The sequence below is a fragment of the Magnolia sinica genome, chromosome 11 (genome assembly GCF_029962835.1).
Source record: "Magnolia sinica isolate HGM2019 chromosome 11, MsV1, whole genome shotgun sequence".
Taxonomy (NCBI): Eukaryota; Viridiplantae; Streptophyta; class Magnoliopsida; order Magnoliales; family Magnoliaceae; genus Magnolia; species Magnolia sinica.
The window spans coordinates 73,770,879-73,794,307 of NC_080583.1; the positions used below are offsets into that span (position 1 = coordinate 73,770,879).

General features: G+C 40.6%; 1 protein-coding gene across 9 annotated transcripts; it reads left to right on the top strand.

Moving 5' to 3' along the window:
• Positions 1-4,374: 4,374 nt before the first annotated feature.
• LOC131219359 (putative clathrin assembly protein At5g57200) lies at positions 4,375-9,386 on the top strand. 9 transcript variants are annotated; one of them, XR_009158123.1, is made up of 5 exons: positions 4,643-5,614; positions 5,833-5,932; positions 6,023-6,098; positions 8,293-8,707; positions 9,048-9,386. XR_009158123.1 is itself a non-coding variant. In XM_058214447.1 (5 exons), exons 1-5 carry the CDS (start codon positions 5,577-5,579, stop codon positions 8,467-8,469), a joined length of 276 nt encoding a protein of 91 aa, XP_058070430.1. In that variant the 5' UTR covers positions 4,643-5,576; the 3' UTR covers positions 8,470-9,028. The 9 variants fall into 9 exon arrangements, 5 of the variants coding, with proteins under 5 accessions (XP_058070430.1, XP_058070429.1, XP_058070431.1 ...); XR_009158124.1 differs by having other exon boundaries at positions 9,138-9,385; XM_058214447.1 differs by lacking the exon at positions 9,048-9,386 and having other exon boundaries at positions 8,293-8,348; positions 8,464-9,028.
• Positions 9,387-23,429: the final 14,043 nt, after the last annotated feature.

A 23,429-nucleotide genomic window follows, 5' to 3' on the forward strand; every position in this document is an offset into this window, starting at 1 on the left:
AGTTTGCACCACTAATATGTATTTTTCTTCTATGTTCTTAAGCCATAACATAAGATGGTTCAAATCTTTGAATATTGGATATCCACCATCCCTGGTGAAGCGCATTATTTCAACAATTTGGATCATCAGACCTTGGGCCCCACATTCTCATATCCCAAATCTTGATTGAGAGATCAGATCCACTACAAAGCTTCCAAGATTGAGCTTAACCTACAGCCCTATGTGTGGGGCCCATTGTGATGTATGCATAACATCCAAATTACAGGTTTAAAATATGTTAAAAAAATAAAAATAGAAAATAAATAAAAAAACAGAAAATAAAAAAACATGTTTCAATCAAATATAAACATTAGCCCCCAAATATACCAGCATTTTGTAAACCTTTACCAGCGCTTCAGCAGACATTTACCGGTTCTTATTGGGAATTTCGCGGGGCTTTGAAAATGTGTCAGTAAAAGTGCATAAACTACCGGCAAATCTATTATGTGGTGCTTTGAACGTTCAGGTTAATGGATTCAGATTTTTAGATTTTATGGATTGTTGTCGATGTTTTTTCCTTTCTTTCTTTCTTAATTTAGACAATGTATCTGTTTAAATGGTTTAGAAAATGAATGACTTGTCTAAAACAAATTTCCTTGACTATATCATATCTTTTTACATGTGCTTTGTCAGGCGCTCACAATTCGATTCAATAGTGCACCCAAACCCACTTGTATTTGTAATTGCATGTGGCTCCATAGTGATTTGGAGAGGAAAGGCCTGTCTTTTGGTCACTTGAACTATTAGTCTTTTGGTCACTTGAACTATCAAGTTTGGAACAAAAGCATATGGCTCATTTGCTATAATTACTGCCAATGCTTTTTTATTTTTTGCTATTTTGTTTTGCAGGATTTAGGTAGGGATGAATGGGAGCTGGATCGATGGATTTCTTTTCTTTTCTTTTTTATATATTTGGAACCATTCAGCTTATTATTGTAAATATTATTTTAATATTCATTTTTAGGGCTGGCTAATGAATGGGCTATATGGCCGAGCTCAAGTTTGATGGATCTTAAGAACCCACAAATCCCCATTACAGGCCCACCGTGAAAGGGTACATCTGATTGATGGAATGGATATCTAACATAGATCATAGTAGGGCCCACAGCTTGACCTCATAGGAAATCTGTCTTTCTCTCTGTTGTGCCATTTTGAAGATTTCACAGGCTCGTGGTACATTTTAATTTCAACCATGATTATTTTTTTTACCAGCATGAGCATAACAACATGCACTTCTTTCTTAGGTTCCTTAGCAAAGATTATATACCTGCAGACTCTGCCCATGTGGGCCTTGCTTTAAGTGGAGTCGTCTAATCTTGGCAAAGAGAATGCAAGGTCACTCTGGCTTTTTAATTTTGTTATTTTTTATTTTTATTTAACATGTTCTTGTATGTGATTTGAACCCGTGAAATAAATTGGGTCGATGGGCATACATTATGCCACATGAACGATTGTGGAATGGAATGGGATCACTGTAGATTGAAGATCATCACCCTCTGATATTTGGCCTATCTCTCTCTTGAGTTTGCACCACTACTTGTATTTATTTTTCTTCCATGTTCTTAAGCCATAACAAAAGATAGTTTAGTTTGAATATTGGATATCCACCATCCTTGGTGAAGCGCATTATTTCCACACTTTGGATCATTAGACCTGGGACGCCACATTCTCATAGTCCGAATCTTGATTGTGAGACCAGATCCACTACAAAGCTTTCGAGATTGAGTTTAACCTACAGCCCTATGTGTGGGGCCCACTGTGATGTATGCATAACATCCAAATTACAGGTTTTAAATATGTTTAAAAAAAAATGTTTCAATCAAATATCAACATTAGCCCTCAGATATACCGGCATTTCGTAGAACTTTATTGGCACTTTAGCAGACATTTACCGGCGCTTATTGGGGATTTCCAAGAGCTTTGAAAATCTGTCAGTAAAAGTGTATAAACTGCCGGCAAATCTTACATTATGCGGGGCCAGCACAACCACTGGTAAAAGATGCAGACCACCGGTAAAACCTTTCGAATCATGCGGTCCATCTAAATCACAATTATATAAACATACACCACTTTGGTGGTTTAGGGACCGTGTGGCCGGCCATGATGTATGTGTTTTATATCCACGCTGTCCATCATATTTCCAGATAATTTTAAGACATGATCATCTCAAAAGTAAAAGTAAAGAAAATCTAAAATCTCAAGTGGACCACACCAGGGGAAACAATGGTAATTGAATACTAACTATTAAAAAGTACACAAGGTAACGCTCATTGTAATTTTTCTTTGCCATCAACCCGTTGATAATGCACGAAGATATGGATGAAGTGAAAGCACAAATATCAGCTTGATGTAAACTTCTGTGGAGTCCAATTAGTTTTTAATGGTGATTATTCAATCACCAGTATTTCTATGGTGTGTTCTACCTCTTATATGGATCTGCATTATTTTCGGATCATGCTTTAAAATGAGATGAAAAACAGACAGCGTCTATATAAATCACATACATCATGATATGCCCCTACCGTGTGGCCCACCTGAGATTTGTTTCAACCTCAGAGAGCAAAACTGATGGACGGTGAGGATGTGCAGACGGAGCTTTCTGTTAGACGTAATACCTGTGCAGGGTATACGTGTCTTATAAGAAGATTGGCAGCAGGGGATATTTCACTCAAACGGCCTGTTTCCAGGAAAGTGTCACTGAAAAATCCTCAACCCACGGTCAACGGTTTCGAAGCCCCAGGAAGATTTCAACAGTGGCTGTTTCCAATCTTGTCATTTGTCCCACGTAAGTCTTATCTGACCAAAGATCATACCCCAATATAGGCCGTCGAAACAGATGATTACAGCCGTCACTACCGATATTCGGCTTGCGTGGGAAAGTACACGTGCCGGTGATCGAATATATTAGCCGGGTATACTATATATTCAATTAAAAGAATGAGTACTCCTAACTTGAAAACTCCCGTTCTCTTCTTTCCAAGTATCCAGAAACTTCTTCATCTTCCTCTTCAGAGAGAGATGAAACCTACGTTGAAATTCCCTCGAGGTTATCACTTCCTTCCCACTCTTCCACTCCACGCTCACACTACACTAAAATTATTGATCAGGAAAGGCTATGATTTTGGTTTAGGAACCCTTCCTGATGCAAACCGTACCTGACAGTTAGAATAGGGTACGATTTTATAGCTTAATTAGGGCAAAATATTTCATTCCGCTAGACCGCATGCTTCAAAACCCAAAATCCTGCAGCCACACCGAAACTCTCTCTCTCTCTCTCTCTCTCTCTCTCTCTCTCTCTCTCATAAGAGGCTAGGCAGCCACGTCTTCTTCATCACAGGGTTGGATAACGCTAGCGCCGCAGTCCAGTCACCACCATCACAGAGTGTTTTTTTATATATTATTATTATTATAAATCTGATTTCGAGGATGGGATCGCCATTAATGGTGGTCAACAAGCAGGGGAAGATGCGGATTGCCACTGTAAGCCATGGCAAATCTGAGTTTTGGTGTGAGTCTAAGGGCCATCCATGGCTGCTTGCACCAAAATCCGATGTCGCAGATGGATTGCCACTGTAAACTAGGGTTTCTCTCCCTCTCCATCCTTGCCTTTCTCTTTCTCTCTCCATCTGTTTGTAGAGGGAGAGAATCTCGACTGTTGGATTTGAAGATGCTCGGGGTCTCACGCATGTAGAAAGAGCTCGTGGAATGCAATCAGATAAATCGACGTCGGGCATCAGCATAGAGCTGTCCTTCTCAGTCATTTTCCCTTCTGCCTTTTTCCCTTCTCCTTCCCCCACGTCGGGCAGTTCATTGGTTGATATGTATGCACAATCTGGTCGAGCACTTTGTGCGGCTGATCGATACATTCCCTAGCATTGAAGACCGGGTTCGATTTGGATGTCTTTGTTGGCAGTTAGTTGGTTGATATGTATGCAAAATGTGGGGAACTTCTGGATGCTCGGCAGATGTTCGATGAAATGTCCACAGGAATGTGGTTTCTTGGTGCGGAATGATATATGGATATGATCAGTTTGGTGAAGATGAGGAGGCTCTGAGGCTGTTTAAACGGGCTTTGGCTGCTGATTTGGCTGTTAACGATTTTACTTACTCGAGTGTGATTTGGGTCTTTGCTTGAAGACGAGCTTCAATTCATCAAGCTTCGTGGGTAGTTCTTTGATTTCTTCATATTCAAAGTGCGGCATTGTTGAGGAAGCTTGTCGCGTGATAGATCAAATGCCTGACAGAAATCTTGGTGCATGGAATTCAGTGTTGATTGCATGTGCCCAACATGGGCACACACAGAAAACGACTGTGAAGGCAATGTGTCTTAGTCTGGGAAGAACTTGATAGATTCTGGCAGAGGAGTTGCCCGCAGTTGCAAAAGAAGTGGGGATAAATCTAATGTTTATATGTCCATGCTAAAAAAGATTTTCTGGTGTGGCAGTGAAATCTGGGCTTAGCATGAACCCATTTGTAGCCGTCAGATTGGTTGATATGTACATAAGAACAAGGTAATAGGGAGTGTACGCATGGTGTTTGATGGAATGGTTGATAAAGATATAAGTGCCTTTCATCGCTTCTTGTTGCAAGGTTTGTGGATTTTTTTATTTTTATTTTTTAATTCTGTTTTCGTTTTATCTTTTGTTTGGTATGTATGGCTTTCACGCTTCACTGACTTGCTTTTGATGATTGATTGTTGTGGTGTTTACACCATTACTTGTTAAATGGTAAGATATTATGATGTGAAATACCTGTGGATGCTTTTGGGAAATTTGGGTTCATTTGTGTCTGTTATTTTGTAATTTGTGAAACTCTATTTGGATGGTTGTGATAGGTCTGGCTTGGTTGGATTGGGTGACCTGACCCACCCCATTTAAACCCATATGGGTGGTCCCGGTAGGGTAGGGTTCAACCCAAGAACAACCCATTTACTTCAATGGGCTATATTTTTAGGCCAAACCAGACCCACTACCCACTACACCGGAGTTTTGCTAAGACCAGCACGTCTAACGCTCTGTCCATGTACACACCAACCACACAGCCATTGTGGCACACATATACAAGATCCTGACCCTTCATCAGGTGGACAACAAGGAGTAGATTCATGAGCCAAAAAATCTGGAGGAATTCATTTCACATGGGCCACATTTTATAAAGCAAATGAATGGCAAAAAAATTATTTATTTTTATTTTCCACTCAGACCATCTATTTCATAAACTGTGGCACACCTGATGAGTAGACTGCCGCGATTTTTGTGCCAAAATATCTTCAAAGACTGGCCCACCTGATGAACTGCTTTGATCTTGCTTGTGTCTGCCATATTGGCTCATACACTGTGCAAATGGGCGGCGGTGTATATGCCTGGGTTGGCTTAGCAAACCTCTTCCACACCCTTTTGGCCGAAACTATTTGTTCAAAATATTTGAAAAGAACTAAAGAATGCTGATTTAAATCCTTATGGATTATACCCTGCTTCATATATTGCATCTGTATTGATCAATTGCATTACTTACAAGTCGGACTCGAGAGAATTGTGATGAATAAGGGTCCACCTGTACTATCCATGGAAGAAAGGTATATGGGATATTTCCTTTTGTTTTTTGGATTAATGCAGAATCATCATATATAGATGCCTATTTTTAGTTCTCATGGAATTTTAATGGCCCTGCTCCAAATATTTTTCCTCCCAGATTTTCATGATTACCTTTACCTTATTGTTACTTCCAAACATTTCTCACTTCTTATGTAAAAATGTAAAAATAGTTTGAGGATTTCATCTTGAATAAATTCAGCTGTGCCAGCTGTGCCAAAGAGATACAAGAACCTCCTCAGCTCAACATTGAGCCTGCACTTCAACCACCTGTGCCAGCTGCAGACACTGGAGATTTGTTGGTGAGTTTCACACGTCTCTTAGATTTTATTTCTTTGCAATGCCTTTGAAGTCTCTTAGAAAACTGTATTCATCTCACACTTTTTGTAGAGGGATTGAATGAGATTAATCCTGATACCGCTGTAATTGAGGAAAGCAATGCAATGGCTCTTGCCATAGTACCACCTGGTAGGTTGCATAGTGAAAATTTTCAGTAAATTGATTTAGGGATTGTTTGGGTGGGAGCAGAAAACAAAAACATCATAAGAGGGATACTGTTTTCCAGCTTTTTCCAATCCAAATTATATGCCAGGAGTTGTGAGTAGAGAAGAAAGCTTCATTTGGTTTGGGAATCTCAGTAACAAACCATGATGTAGCTCTGTTTCGAAGTCACAATGTGGCCATCCATGTTGATGTTCAGGTGGTGCTTTTACAATGACTTTTACTGGCGGTCACAAAACCGCATATCTTTAATTTCCGGTTTCATTTTTTAATATGTGCCAGTTCCATAAAATAGTGTTTGATCATCGCACACAATTTCAAAATTTTCTCAGTAATATGTTCTTTCAGATACTATACACTCTTGAGTGGAGAATCTTGTAATTCCCCTGTTTCAATTAGCATATACTAGTATCTACTCACTGCAATTTGAAGATTGGGTCCTGATTTTATTTCTCATTCTCTCTCTTTTCTCGCACAGATGCTTCTGGGATCCAATGTCACAATAGTTGTTCAGGACCCATCCTTTTCCGTAATGTCATAACACCCATAACATTCTTGGGTAGTTCATAAAACAAACATATTACAGCTGAAATCTGTGTCTGACACTTGAATGATATTACATGATCTATTTGTATGCTTATTTTCAAATCATCAATGAGCCCCAAAGGCTACTTGCGAGTCTCCCCAAATGTGCTGGGTCCGGGCTGATCATATGGTGAGCCCCACATGAATGTTTTCTGGCCGGAAAATCAGGCTGGTCCAGTTATATCAACCATCCAGTTTTTGTACAAGTGTGGCCCTCCCATTGGCCAAATTGTCCTTAATTTCAGGCCACACACATCTAAGGTGAGCCCCATGTGATGAAATGATGGATCTTACACCTTGGCTCATGTTGGGAGAGTAGAACTATTCTTCGCATGTCCTAGCTTTTCCTCAAAAAATGAGTAAAACCATTTAAAAAAGAAAAAGAAAAAGAAAAGATGCTGCTCTTGCTGTTTAACTGACCAATTTACTGAATGCTAACCATTAACCGAAATAGGATACTACTACCTGTATGGCTATTAAGTCGCTTAAAGAACTACCAAATATTGAAAACTTGGAAGCTATCTATTCAATGTGCTATTTTTTTGGATTCCAATTCAATTAAGAATCAACTCTGCAATGGATTCCAATTCAATTAAATTAGGAAAATGTTTATAACCTTTTATAACTCCAAAAACACCCTGATGAATTAAATCTAGACCTGACTTTCTTTTCTTTAATAAAAATTTCAGTTTCCCATTAAAATTTCACTTCAATCATTTTTCAGAAAAAAAAAAAAAAAAAACCATTTCTGCCAGGCTAAATACTGTGTTTGCCCTGGTTCTAAATTGTGTTAACTCTGCTGTTCCAGCTTTGTCTAAGTCAGTCACATATCGTCCTGCTTTTTGCAAGCACCTAAATTCAATAGAGACTTCACCTCTTTTCTTGATCCAATGAATCTAATATGGATGTCAATGTTCACATTCTTTTAGTTTTAACATATCTGGAATTTCCTGTGAGATTGTGTTCTCACTGCTTCCCCCATCTTCAAAATCATGCATATCTTACCATTAGAATTGAAAAGTGATGCGAAAAATATTGTGCTCGAACCAGTGCACCTCATTAATTACTCGAGGCATTGATAGCATCATTTTGCTGGATAAACCAACATCTCGACCTCTATACACATTTGTTTCATCTTTTATAATCAGTCCTTATTGTTACATGCGTGTTCTTCATTCTCATGCTCTTTGTTGGGGCATGATTTGGTGTATCTTTGACATAATTCCTTCATTGGCCAAATTTGCTTTAGTTGCACCACCACTATCAAATATGAAAAGATACCGAATTCACTTTAGTTGCACCACCACTATCAAATATCAAATATCAACAGACATTCAAGACAGTTGCTCTATATGGATCATGTGCGCCTTGGGTAAATAACTTGGCATTTCACAGCGATTGATCGATTCTAAATTGTTTGGAATCTTATATGATTTGTGATATTTGGGATATTTTGATAAACATGATGCATAGGTGCAGTATATGCTTTTTGTTAATGTTTGGAGCAATCAATAATTGTGAAGCTAGTTCCATTACATTAACTAGAATTCTTTGCTTGCTTTACTCCTATTTTCAGTAAATGGTGAAGGGTCACTACACCAAAATCGCACATCTATTGGATTTGATGAATTGGTAAACAGTACACAGACTGCTGAAATTCCAATTTTGTTGATTTTTCCTTTTTTCCAAAGGTTGGACTTGGTCTAACATTTCAGAATGCACTATGCCCATTTGCTTTTATATGCAGAAATGAGGTTGATCAAAGACTATAACTTCTGGAGTTGCTTATCTTCTTAGGCTGAGTGCAATCGGTACTTATGTGTCTGGTTCAATCTTCCCTCAAAGTGAGCTTGTAGAAATTGATGTGCACACACATCTGCAAATTGAAAAAATAACATGTGTTACAGTTACATCGGGATGCCTAGTGATTGGGCAGCATGATGGGTCAATTTGCTGCTTCCAACTTGGCTTACTTGACCAGAGTGCACCAGGTATTCTTTTAATAATGGGAAGATTATATATGCATGAATGTGTTTACTTTTCTTCTTCTTCTTTATTCTGTGTTTATACAACATTATATGAAGGCACAAATGTTACTCGTCTCTTGCACAACACAGCAAAAGAACCTTTTATTGAGGAAACAATGAGTCAATGACCCATATTTTGCTAGTGATGAACAATAGTTTCCTAGGGTCTTTCAACAGTAGCTGTTAAATAGCATTTGGATATGTGTGATTCAAGAAATTGACTTTTGTTGGCTGGCTTTTATTATTATCTTTTGAATCATAAACTAATATCTATCAGTTGTGTGGCCCACTCTCTAATCTTCAGCAAATGAATTAGCTGTGATCATTTGTTAGATCTAGATATTCATAGGAGTTTCTGCTTCGCTCCTTTAACATGATTGAAGGCAGTCTTTAGAAAATGTGATAGGTGGGGTTGTGGACAATGCTTGAGTATGTGAAGCTGGCTTGAAAGCAGTTCAATCTGGACTTGCATAGTTTCAGTGATTCAACTGTTGTCTTGAACTACTTTATCTGAACTCTACTGCTTCTTCTGCCAACAAGATTATGCATGTCTTTTGTCATTTCCTGTGGAACTGTTCCTAGTGATCATTTTTGTGCAGGCTGAAGAGGATGAGTGTTATATCTTTATATCATCAATGCTCAGGTTATTGGCTAAGTATGGTGTACGGCCACATGCAATAAATGCTTCTGCTATTGCTAATGGTGCAAAGGTATATCTGTATGATAAGTTTTTGTGTTAATCCAATCTTTTGAATCATTTATCAGCTTGATTTTGTAAATCCAATTTGGCCTTTACAGACAATTTTATGGTGGCATGTTTCTTTTAAATCAATGCTGATCTGTGACATACGATATGCCATCATTTAGGATTAGAAATAAGAAAGGGCATGAAGACCCATTATAGTTGTTATGCAACCTAAACAATGTGGAAACAAATTTTCCTCACATAATAAATGTATTTTATTCAAGCCCACCATTCATCTTTTCAACTCATTTTCAAGCTTGAATCTGAAAATGAGGCAGATCCAAATCTAAGGTGGGCCACACTATAGTAAATTAAGTAATTGCTGTGAAATATATAGAGGGCAGAAGGTCAGACAGACCTTTTGGATTTCAAAAATCGATCTTTCTTTGCTTTTCCCATCTAGGTTTTGTTTCTTGATGGTTGTGGCATTCATAATTCAAATTAAACCAAGTAAATTTTGGAAACCTCTATTGCTAAGTTACAGTCTGAAAATCAGATTAGTTGAGAAGTCCTAGCCCCTGATTAGTTGATGCTTGTTTGTTGAAACCATTGGATATTTTTCATTTTTTAGCCATTCCAATAAATTTCCACCAATCTGATAGATAATCAAATAAGCTTAACTTTTGGTTCGTCTTTTTTTTTTTTTTAAATGCATTTTGATTTGGTTTTTATGTTGTGCAAGGTTGTTTGGAATGTTGTTCAAAAATCCACTATTGAAAATCCTAACTTCCAAGAGTCTATGCTGCCAAACGACTGCTTGGAAAAAACTGCTAAATGCAGCAATAGGAGGTTGGTTTTCTTAATTATGTTATTTGTTTTGTAGGGTATTTGGATTGGAATGTTGTTCAGCACGGTTGTTCATACTCTTGTACTATCAAGATTTGATTTGCAGGTCAGTTTGCAGTTGAAGAAGAGAAGGACATGTATTTTTTCACACAAAGGAATTGTAAGTATGAGGGTGGATCACGACCAGCTCGGAAAGCAGGAAACAGATACTGGAAGGCTACTACCGGACATACAACGGTTCTTGATCAAAATAAAGTAGTTAGGTATAAGATGAACTTGAAATTTCACGTTGGTACCGTGCCTAAGGGGAAGAAAACAGATTGGTTGATGACAGAGTATAGGATCGACCAGGTTGATCCTCCTACAATGACTACTGAAACTGAGGCTAGGAAGAGAGAGGAAGATGGTGGGTGCAACTCAAGAGGATCATCACATAAGAGTAAGAAAAAAATAACTCAAATACATATTTTTCACGTACAATCCATTGCATGGTGTCCTAATAACGTGAAATATCTTTTATTTATTAATGTGATTGCATTTTGATTTTCATTGCAGATGAATGGATTTGTTTTGTGTCGAATATACAAGCATAAATGGGGAGCTAAGAAAATAAACGAGACACCTGTGAATGAAGTTGAAGAAGTGGCTCCTTGTTATGAAGATCAAATGAACATGGACATGATATTCGACCAAATTACTCCAGAAGTAGATACGTTGCTTAATATTCCGTGGGATAACAACCAATATCTCCCACCACTAACATTGTCTGATTTCAATGGCCCATCATCTTGTGATGTTATGCCCATCGTTTGATAGTTTATTTCTATTCTTTTATTTATTTCTCATTATTTAAAATTTTAAAAAAATGTGACACAAATATTTTGTAATTTTCTTTGTACAGATGAAATATAATTTTATTATTTTCTTCATAATGATATTATCTTTTTGTTATGGTTGATATCTGAAAAATCAAGCTGTAAATGGACCGAGTTCACGCCCACAGCGATTGGCTGATTTATGCAATCTTTACTTCTTTAAGAAGGCAAGTTTTTAGATATCGGGGTGATTCGTCCTTAGTGTTATATCGTTATAACGGTGACACCTAAGTTACCGTGGGGCCCACTTGATGATTCTTTTTATATCCACACCGTCTATCTGTTTCTCCGGTTCATTTTAGACTTACATAAAAAATTAAGCAGATCTGGATCTCAGGTGGACTTCACCACATGAAACAGTGGTGTGTGAGTTCGTCACCGTTAAAAATTCCAAAGGCTACATGGTGAGGTTTTCTTAATTTTTATTTGACATCCAACATATTAATAATGTAAATAATACCTGTATGGAGGGAAAAGTACAAAGATGTGCTTGATCCAAAACCTTTCTAGCCCACAAAAAGTTTTTAAGGTTTTGTATCTCAACGTAAATGTGGATGGAAAAACAGATGGACGGGTGTTACTGAATGACAGCTAATCCGCTCCCGCGCAGACGGAAACGCAATCCTCACTGTCTCCTACCAAACACTTGGGTTTTGGATCTGCCTCATTTATTTATTTATTTATTTATTATTATTATTATTATTATTATTTTGTTTTTTGGTTAGATTGTTAGTACACACCCATGTCAGTACACACACTCAGTGTTAGCCACACCCGTTAGGGATCTGCCTCATTTTTGGGCACACGTCCTGATATTGTGTGAAAAACTGATGTAGAGTCAGGTCATCGATAATTTCATAGCCAAAATGGACCAGAAAAAGCCTGATCGGAGACGGAGATGATCTGGACTGTCAATACTTAAAATGGATCAGGAGATGATCTGGACTGTCAATACTTAAAATGGACATAAATAAGCTGCATGTATGATATGAGGATAGGACGAGCTACTTTTGCCACCCAGCCCTGCTATGCCGGGTTGGACACGCTGAATTTGTGAAACACCAACAGATTGATGGTTGAATTCTTGTTTTAATTTCGTTTTTTACTATTTATAGTAAGTTTTAGTTTGATTATAACTCTTCATCCCTTGCATTTAGGAGTTGATCTCAACATAAAAAGTGCTTAGAATAATTAGGAGAACAATGTGGTGAAGCCAGACACTAAGTTTGATGGAGAAATCTTGTCGATCTTGCTTCACCCCCTGTTAGTTGGAGTACATGCAATTTATTAGAAAAGAGTTAGTTGGAGTACATGCGATTTATTAGAAAAGAGAGAGAGAGAGAGAGAGAGAGAGAGAGAGAGAGAGAGATTGGGGGCACCGATTAAGGCCGGAGACCCTCCAATGCCTAAGTCATGATATGGACTTGCTGGAGGAGTAAAAGAATAGGGATATTTGTTGTATGTACCTTTACTCGTAGCACCGGGTGTATTTATAGGCTTTTGGGGTCGGTGAAGTACATGACAATGTCTCTCTATGATGGATGTGTATTGTAAAAGGGATCTTCTTCTGAATGTGTGCTTATCTCCCTAAGATCCACGGCGAAGATCTCAGGAGGTCTATGTAGATGGTTGAAGCAAACCTCCAAGACCGAACTGAACTGTCAGTCGTAGTGGAGAATGGTACAAGCTCTTCTTCAAGGCCGAGGTCGATATCCGAAGCCGAGGTAAGCATCCGAAGTCGAAGTTGGCAACTAAGGACGAGGTCAATATCCGATGTCGACCTCCAAGGTTGGTAACTGAGGCCGAGGTTGATATCTAAAGTCGACATCTAAGGTTGGTAACCGAGGTCGATATTCGAAGTCAACCTCCAATGTTGAGGTTTTTGGTCGAAGCCGACCTTCGATTCCGAGGTCGGAGTGATTTTTCATCCCTCAAGCAATCCATAGTTTTCAAGTAAGTACATCTAATGAGTCCATTTTTCCCCATAACATTTACTATTTATAGTAAGTCGCTAGTTCTAAGAGTTTTAGTTGTAGTTTAATTCCAAAACTTCTTCCATGGCTTAGTATCCCTATTTAACGGGGTGTAAAGTTGTTTATTCGGATATCAATCAAATTACGAATATTATCGAATTTATTTTTATTTTGCTCGCAATTTTTCTCCGTGGAACCGAGAAATCTCTATGAGGAGTGCAAAGAAAGAAGTTCCGTGGATTCAGAACAGGCCATAAAAGTTATGTGGATTGGGAACAGTTATCCCCTCGAGGAAGAGGGTGCTCAACCTCTCCTCCTTAACACAAGCATCACGGTGGGCCCCACCTAGGAAATTCCAGCAATAGGCTTTTTAGCCTTTTTTTTTTTTTTTTTTAAAAAGGGGTTTTAGCCTTTTTTTTAAGGAAGAGGCGTCCCTGCCGTAATTCATCCCACACACGTGGCACTGATGTACATCTATCCAGGCTGTCCAAATCTTAGATCCCATGTGGATGAAGCATAAATGTAAAGTAACATTCATCAAGAAATCCTAATCTGATGTAAAATAACATTGATCAAGAAATCCTAGCCATCGGACCGATAGCTACTAATTGTTAAAGTAAAACAATTAGTAGTCCAACTTTTGAAGAGAAAAGAACAGAATATTAATTTATATTACTATTTAAAATTTGTAGCCACGTTAAATCCATGATTGGTTCGGCAATTTGAACGGTCTGGATTGCCCTAAAACTATAAGAACACTTAGATCCAACATCGTTTATCAACGTGAGTAACTAATACAGAATAAATTATGTTTTTTAACCCACGCACTCACACGTCAATGGGATTTCACCACAGTGGTTACTCAAAGCCGTTTCCTCATGTTGAAACTCACTTCATGCCGTGTGCAACAGAAAGGAAATCTGTGTATCCCACCGTCAACTGCTGACATCCACACCGTCCAACGTTTACGGAAGATCATATGAGAAATAGAAGGAGAATATCAGGCCGATCTAAATATCAAATGGGCCACACCAGAAAGAGCTGTAAGGATGTGCACACCTACAAGTGAAACTTCCCTAGGCTCTTTGTTCAGGCTTTTTTTTTTTCCATCAATCCTGTCAGACTCACATTAAGCGTTAGATGGAACCGTGGGGCCTACTTTGATGTACTTGTTACATATCCACACCGTCCATCAATTTTTCTAGCTCATTTTAGAGCATAGTCCAAAATATGAAGCAGATCCAAATCTCAAGTGGACCACACACTAGGGATTGCTTTCATTAAAATCTCCCTAGGGCCCATCAAAATGTTTATTTGCCATCCAACCTGTTTATAAGGTCACAAAGATCATGAAAGGCAAAACTCATGTGGACCACACCATAGGAAATAGTCGTCATTAAATGCCTACTATTAAAAACTTCGTTGCCCATTATTTTATTTTTTATTTTATTTTTTTAAAGGAAAGTGGACTCTGGCCACTAAATTTCATTAATCACGAGACTGTACAGCCATTCAGGCATGACCCGGCAAAAAGGGCCAGATCCCACCTATCATATAAGTTCAAGCTATACACAAAAAGAGCACTAGAAAAGAAAATTTAAAAAAAAAAGAAAAGAAAAAAAAGAAAAGAAAAAAGAGGCACCACGGCCCAAATCGGGGAGACCACTGCCGCTATACAAGCCTCAATAAGGCACTCCTAATGGCTCCAATACTAGCCCTATCCATCGCAAGAGCACCCTGAACAAGACGAGGAAGATCTGGAATGGATCCCTAGATTTTGTTTGGGCATCCATCGCTAGCCAGCCTCGCCAAGGCGTCCGCCACAGAGTTTCCCTCCCGAAAGATGTGATTGAACGAAAGATTCAGGGATCGCTGTAGCTGCTGGATAGCTCCCAGCTGGTACCAAATCTTCCAAGAGTTGTGGGCTTTAGGGTCCGCAACCGCATTGGCTATAATCTTGGAATCAGTTTCGACAATGATGTTGGAGAGGCCCAGCTTTGAGCAGATCATTATGCCATCTAGCATGGCCTCTACAGTCGTGTTCGTGGAGTGACCGTAATGACGGTGGAATGCAAAAACGAGCTTCCCCTGGTGGTCCCTGCAGACTCTCCCACCACCACTCTCTCCTGAGTTCCCCCTCGAGGAGCCATCCACATTTAATTTCAACCAACCGAAAGGAAGGCGTAACCATCTGACAATGATGGGTGGGTTAGCCGGAGGCAACTTAGCATTGGAGATTCTGGGGGTCTGGAGAATGATAGAATCTGCCATGGAATTTCTGTCTGGAATAGGGATGGAAGATCCAATTTCCCTCAGCCAGCCAGATACGCTGGAGATAATCTGCTTGGAAGACATGGCGTGGCCCTCAAAATGGGCTTTGTTTTGGCTAATCCAAATCTCCCATATGATGATGCTTGGGGTAAGATCAGAGAGGAAGGAAACTCTGGACTTCTTGCTGGTGCTGGAGGTCCGAGACGATTCTCTGGAAGGTGAACTGATGGGAAGGGTTGACCCTGCCAAAGAGACTGCTGAAATGGGCCCAAACACTATCTGCAATAGTACCAAAACTGAGAAGATGGTCCAAGTCTTCCACCGCCCCCTAATTGAGGGTTGAGCATAAATAAGGCTGTTAAGTTCTGTTATATTGACAGTATTGCCGACCGGAAAGGGGGTGCCCCTACATTGAGAAACAAAAGAGGTAGAAGGAAAGGCCATGTGATGGGAGGGGCATGACCTGTAGCATTCACATCTGGATGCCAAGGCAATGCCGAAACGTTGGAGAACCAAGTCGACCAGAACTGCCCGATGGACTGTTTTCCAAGTGAAGATGGCCATTTTTGGAAGGAGGGCCTTGGACCAGATCCATTTGGTCCACCTGAGATCCGGCTGGTGCATTCTAATCCCATTTCAGGCGGATTTGATAGAGAACTTACCAGATGAGGAGAGGTCCCAAATCAATCGGTCAGCCCTGTTCGAGAGAACAACAGCAGTGGCTGAAACAATGCTCATTGCTGGTGGGGAGATTAGGTGACGAACTTCAGCCAGGTTTCCTTGAGCCAAGGTGGGAAAAGAAGTCCTTGACGGGGGTAGAAAACAGATGGAGAGGGATGCATCTCACAGCTACACTAGCGAGCAGTCCTCTGCCCGTCCAATTCTGAGTCCAAAAATTAACATTCCCATTACCAAGGAGCCATCTAGAGTGATGGAGCGTAAATTGCAACTCTCTGAATATCTCTCGCCAGCTATGAGACATAACCAATCCATTCGTGCCATTAGAAATCATGAGCTTATGGAAGTACTTTGCTGAGAATAATATAGCCCACAAAGAGTTACCTTGCAATAGCTTCCACATCATTTTAATTTTGAATGCTCGCGAGATATCTTCAAGACATCTAATACTGAGGCCCCCTTCAGAACAAGGGATGCATAAGGAGGACCATTTGACATAGTGTCTCTTGTTGCCTCTATCTGAACAACCCTAAAAAAAGTTGGCCATGGATTTTTTCAATGTTCTCATGACTGATTTCGGGAAGCTGATAGCAGATATCATGTGGATGGGGGATGTTGGAAAGAACATGCTTGATGAGGATGAGTTTCGCAGCCGGGTTAAGAAGCTTGGCCTTCCAACCATCGATCTTACTGACAATCTTTTGAATGAGCTGATGGAGGAGCGCAGCAGGAATTCGACCTTTAAAAAGGGGGACGCCGAGGTAGGTTGAAGGGAGAGACGCTTGTCTGAAACCCGTCAAGCTGCACAGCTTGTTAGATTGGCTCCTAAGCGTCTTTGTCGGGGCAATGAAAGAAGTTTTAGAGATATTAACCTTCTGGCCAGAGGCCCTTTCGTATTGCCGAATGAGACTGAGGAGGGAACGAACGTTGGAAGCCCTGCCTGTTATGACCCGGGTTTTGGCGGTGGACATGGGATCGAGTGAAGGGACGAGGTGAAGGTGGAATAGATTTAGGTGTCTTCTTTGGTCGACCAATGGTGAGAGAAAAAAACTATAGGATTGTTAAAGGGATCCAATCCTTACTGCAGACAGATGTTTGGAGATGAACTTCATGTCCTTCATTCATTCCTTTCCTTTTTTGTAGACTCTAGTTACAATTGATTCAATTACACCCAACTTTTCCCGCTACACACCCAACTTTTCCCACTACACGGATGTGGGGATGTCTTCCCTAAAATTAGGACTTAAACAAGGAAACTACCTAAGACTCATGCATGAAATAAGGAACTAATACAACCAACTATTGATCTCACTTGCAAACATGCCTAAAACCATGCCTAAATACATGCAAACAAAATGACATATATAACTGACCACTTTCAATGACTGGTTTATAACATCCCCTCCTCCTTAAAAAGAGCCCTTGCCCTTAAGGGCTATCTCTGTAAATCTCATCTTCAATTCTTCAAGATTTTTCTATGTGGCATCTGCAGGAGATAGACCCACCTAATGCACAAATGCTTTAGCTTTCCCTCTTTTTATGCGCTTGTCTAGTATTGCTTGAGGATTTGGAACCATTCGAGACTCTTCATCTACTTTAGGAAGTTGTTCGATCACCTGCTTAGCATCTCCAATCTTGGGTTTGAGCAATGAAACATGAAACACCGGATGTATCCTTGAATCTTTTGGCAAGTCAAGCTTGTAAGCAACGCAACCAATCTTCTCTATTATCTTGAATGGCCTGTAATATTTGGGAGCGAGTTTCATATTTCGCCTGAGAGCAAGGGAAGCTTGCCTGTAGGGTTGGAGTCTAAGATAGACCCAATCTCCTACAGAGTAATCTTTTTCTCTGTGGGACCCATCATAAACCTATTTCATATGAGACTGAGCTTTCTTCAAGGCCTCACGCAACTCTTTCAGCACCTTGTCCCTATGAAGCAGCTCATCTTCCACAGCTTGTACCTTGCAGTGCCGGAAATATAAGATAATAAAGTTAGAGGGATACGACCATACATTGCCTCGAATGGAGTCTTCTTGATCGCTGAATGCCAACTTGTATTATAGAAATACTCCGCCCATGTCAGCCATCGCATCCATTCTTTTGGTCTAGTTCCACTGAAATAACAGAGATACATCTCCATTGTGCGATAGGTTATCTTTGTTTGCCCATCAGTTTGCGGGTGGTAAGAGGAGCTAAAATTGAATTGGGTCCCATGCAGTTGAAAAAGTTCCTTCCAAAATGAACTTGTGGAAGTTGGGTCTCGGTCACAAACTATGGATTCAGGCATACCATGAAGCTTAAATATTTGATGAAAGAAAACACGAGCAACTCCTATAGCCGTATACGGATGCTTCAATGGAACAAAATGACTGTATTTAGATAGGCGATCTATTACTACAAAAATTGTTGACTTGCCTTGGGAGGGTGGAAGTCCCTCCACGAAGTCCATGCTAATGTTCGACCAAATTTGTGTAGGGATTGGAAGAGGTTGGAGAAGTCCAGTCGGTTGTCTGTGCTCAGCCATGTTCCACTGAAAGACATTACACTTCTTGATAAATTCTTTGAGTTGTTGCTTAAACTCGGTCCAGTAAAACACCACCTTCAAGCGCTGGAGTGTTTTGACTAATCCTTCATGTGTGCTATTATGGAACTGAGATAGTATATCCTGCAAGAGCGGGGAGTCATTTGCAAGGTAAATGCGATCTTTAAAAAAAAGCACACCTTCATGAAACCTCCATGGGCCAATGACATGCATTATCTATCAAGCATAGTTGGACTAGTCATTGGAGCTTGGGATTAGATACAACTTCTTCTCTGATGGCTGAGATCCACCGTGGAATGGGAGAAGAAACAGCTGTAACCTCTCCTTCGTAGTTGCTTCGGGATAGCGCATCCGCCACTACATTTTCTCCCCCTTATTTGTACTATATGGTGAAGTCGAATCCCATCAGTTTGTAAAGCCATTTTTGTTTTGCAATGGTGGTGATCTTTTGCTCCCACAAGTACTTAAGGCTTCGCTGATCACAGCGGATAATAAAAGTTCTTCCAAGCAAGTATGGCCTCCATTTTTGGACCACAGAGACTGGTGCAAGCATCTCCTTGTCATAGGTTAACATGAGGAGAATCTTCCCACTAAGAGATCGGCTGAAGAATGCTATCGGTCTCTTGTCCTGCAGTAATACAGGGCCAATTCCTGACCCAGATGCGTCACATTCTACCACAAAGTTTTTAGAAAAATCTGGCAAGGCTAGAACCGGCGCCCTTGTCATTGCTTGTTTCATATTTTTGAAAGCTTCCTCAGTGGCTTGGGACCAAGTGAACCCATCTTTTTTTAACATTTTTGTAAGAGGCCCAGCTATATTTCCATAGTCCTGAATGAACTTACGGTAATAACCAGTGAGGCCAAGGAAACCTCGAAGCGCTTTAGGTGTAATCGGCTTGGGCCAATTAGTCATAGCCGCAACCTTCTCAGGATCTACTGTCACTCCTTGGCGAGTAATGATGTGGCCCAAATAGGCTACCTGTGTGTCACCAAAATGACACTTTTGCTTTTTCACAAATAGTTTGTTAGTTCGTAAGATATCAAAGATCACCTTCAAATGTTATAAATGGTCATCCCATGTCTTGCTATAGATCAGTATATTGTCAAAGAAAACAAGGACGAACTTACGGAGATGATTGCGGAAGATGTCATTCATGAGAGCTTGAAAAGAGAAGGGCACATTTGTCAGGCCAAATAGCATGATTAGAAATTCATAATGCCCACTATGTGTTCGAAAGGCTATTTTGTGGATGTCTTGGGGATGGACTCAAATTTGATAATAGCCAGAGCATAAGTCTAGCTTGGAGAAGAAGAGAGCACTATGTAATTCATCCAGCAGCTCGTAGATCACAGGAATTGGAAACTTGTCTTTAATGGTGACCTTGTTGAGAGCCCTATAGTCAATGCACATCCTCCATGACCCGTCATGTTTCTTGACCAGTAACACAAGTAAAGAATAAGGACTCGTGCTAGGCTGTATGACTCCTGATTCAGCAGATCGCTCATCAATTTTTCATTCTCCATCTTCTGAAAATAAGGGTACTGATACGGGCGTACGTTGACAGGTTCGGCCCCAGCAAGGAGTGGGATGTGATGATCATGTTGGCGTGTTGGTGGGAGACTGAATGGTTCAGAGAAGACATCTGCATAATCATCCAATATTGCAAGGAGGGTGCTGTTGATTGCCTTGGCTTGTGGAGTAGTTATTGCATTAAGTAGTAAGACCACTCCTGGGCGCCCCTGGTTTAATACTCATTCCAAGCAAAAGTTTTCTACGAGCTTGTCTTGTGGAGATGCTAAACCCTGCAATGATATTTCTTTTTCCAAAACTGTGAAACGCATTTGAAGGTTGGCAAAATCCTAGATTATGGGACCCAAAGTCCTGAGTCATTGGGTACCCAAGACAATCTCATATCCATTCAAGGGTAACAAATAGAAGTCTAATAAAAGTGGGGTACCTTGGATATGGAGTGGGACCTGGTTGCACCGGCCTGATCAACCATTCCCCACTTGTTACGGCCACCTCAAATGGCCTCCCTTCCAACGCTTGGAGCCCAACTTTAGCAGCCAGAGAGCTACTAATAAAATTATGTGTGCTCCCTGAATCCACCAAAATCTTCACTGGTGTTGAAAACAGCGTACCTTTCAATCTCATAGTTTGGAGAGTATGAGCTCAAGAAATTGCATTGAAAGAGATCTCGGGCGTGCTCTCACTGGCTCCTTCGACCTCTTATGACCCTTCTCCTCCATCGTCTTCATCCTCCTCGGGCCAGCAAGCTTCAATGACGAATAGGCGTTTGCATTGATGGCCAGGGGAGTATTTTTCATTGCAGCAGAAGCAAAGGCCCTTATCTCTCCTTTCTTTGACTTCTTCCAGTGTCATGTGCTTGACTAGAGAAGCCTGTGGGGTGCGTGTTGGAGCTAAGGTCTATTTGAATTTGGAGTTTTCCAGCATCAGTGGTCAGCGGATGACCTGGTTTTAGGCTTCAAACAAGCTCGCAAGGCCAATCCCTGCTTCCATTATGGTGGAATTTCCCGCCCTCACATTAGCTTACAAGTTGTCATGGAGCCCACAGATGAAGCAACTAACCTGCTGTATTAGGGTGACTTGACCCGCCCGTGAGAGGAGGCATTCAAATTGTGTCTGGTACTCTTTGACACTCCTAAGTTGCTTCAATTTTATCAGGTCAACAAAGAAATCTTAAAATTTTGTAGAACCATACCTTACATGTACTCCTTGTTTGAACTCCTCCCAATTCATGGCCCCATGAGTCTGCTTGTGAAGTTGCAGCCACATTTGTGCATCCCCTTCCATGTGGAAGGAAGCAAGTGCCACCTTCTCTTCCTTTAAGGTGTGCTGGAATTCAAAAAACTGCTCCACCCGACAGAGCCAACTTGTGGGATCTTCACTGCCATTGAATCGCAGGAAGTCAAGTTGACTAGTTTCGGAGCACCGAAATTGATGGAGGTTTTCGTACTGGTTGAGCTGTTGTAGCCACCCCCCCCCCCTAAATTGTTGCAAGGTTGAGAAGCTTCTCCCCATTCTCACGGATTGGCTTGGGGTTCCCACCTCGACGACCAATTTGCAAAGAACTTGATCATCTTTTCGATAATCTTCTCTTTGTTGGGGATTTGTGCAGCGGAATCACATAGATCTAGATCTAGGATAGCAATTCGATAGTAATAAGCGATCACAGAAGAACATAAAGTTTTAACGTGGAAAACCCTTTCGAAAAAAAACCACGGCACAAAGCGACAGAAATTCACTATGAAAAGAAAGTTACAAGAGAGAGAAATTACCCGATTCGAATAGCCTCGAATCCCACCCTTGCTACACCCTTTGATAACCCTAAAACCCTTGAGAATGCTTTAGAATTATTTTTCATACTTTAGAAAAGCCCTAGTGACACCTATTTATAGTTTAGGCAACTTCCCTTTCGCATCCTTACGAAAGGCGACACAGAAATCTGCAATCCGCATCAAATTCAAAAATGAATCTGCGTAACTACAACTGGTCAAAGGATAACCACGACTGGCCCCCTCGACTAGTCGTGACATCCCCTCGACCGGTTGAGCATCCCGGACACTAAAAAACTGAGCTCGCTAGACTTTGAGTCGAGTAATGCTCGACTAGTCGAGCCGCTCCCACGACCGGTCGTGCAACCCAAAACTCTGAAAATTGAAGGCTTTTCTGACAACACTCTTGACCGGTAGCAAGTGTGCTGACCTCCTTCTCTAAACTCTCCATTCGATGCTCCATTGGCCCCGTCTCTAATACCATAATGTTATGACCTGGGTTTTGGCGGTGGACGTGGGATCGAGTGAAGGGACGAGGTGAAGGCGGAATGGATTTAAGTGTCTTCTTTGATCGACCAATGGTGAGAGAAAAAAACTATATGATTATTAAAGGGATCCAATCCCTGCTGCAGACAGCTGTTTGGAGATAAACTTCTTGTCTTTCATTCATTCATTTCCTATTTTTGTAGACTCTAGTTACAACTGATTCAATTACACCCAACTTTTCCTACTACACACCCAACTTTTCCCAACACATGGATGTGGGGATGTCTTCCCTAAAATTAGGACTTAAACAAGGAAACTACCTAAGACTCATGTATAAAATAAGAAACTAATACAACCAACTACTGACCTCACTTGAAAACATGCCTAAAACCATGCCTAAATACATGCAAACAGAATGACACGTATAACTGAACACTTTTGATGACTGGTTTGTAACACCGCCATTGAGAAACAAAACAGCGTCGTCAACAAAAAAGAGGTGGGTGATCATCAGGCAATTGCGAGGCAGCATGAATGGTTGACAGTCCCCAGAGGCAAATAGCTTGGTTAAGCCCCTATTGAAGACTTCCGCAGCAAGAACGAATATGGAGGGGGATAGCGGATCTCCCTATCTTAATCCTCAGCTAGATTTGAAGAATTCGAAGCTTTTGCCGTTTATAACTAATGAAAACCAGATGTCTTCCCAGCACCATTGCACTCTAGCTATCCATTGGCAGTTAAAATCGATTTTTGAAGGACATGGATAATGAATCCCTAGTCTAAGCGATCGTAAGCCTTTTCCATGTCCACTTTAATGATCAAGTTACCCCCAAAGGCTTTGCGGTCTATCTCATGGGCCATCTCTCTGGCAATGGAGATGTTCTCAACTATATATCACCCTTTTACAAACGCACCTTGCTCTATGGATATTAGGTCTGGGAGAAGGAGAGCCAACCTAGACGCCATGATCTTGGAGAAGATCTTCATGATGCAGTTGCACAAACTGATGGGTCTGAAATCAGCATTGTACTCT

Excerpts from the sequence above, each read along its gene's own strand:
- LOC131219359 (XM_058214444.1), top strand. The coding sequence starts at position 5,577 with ATGAATAAGGGTCCACCTGTACTATCCATGGAAGAAAG. Across the intron at positions 5,615-5,832 it reads GTACTATCCATGGAAGAAAG|CTGTGCCAGCTGTGCCAAAG; the intron begins GTATATGGGATA and ends GAATAAATTCAG. Across the intron at positions 6,099-8,292 it reads TCTTGCCATAGTACCACCTG|TAAATGGTGAAGGGTCACTA; the intron begins GTAGGTTGCATA and ends TCCTATTTTCAG.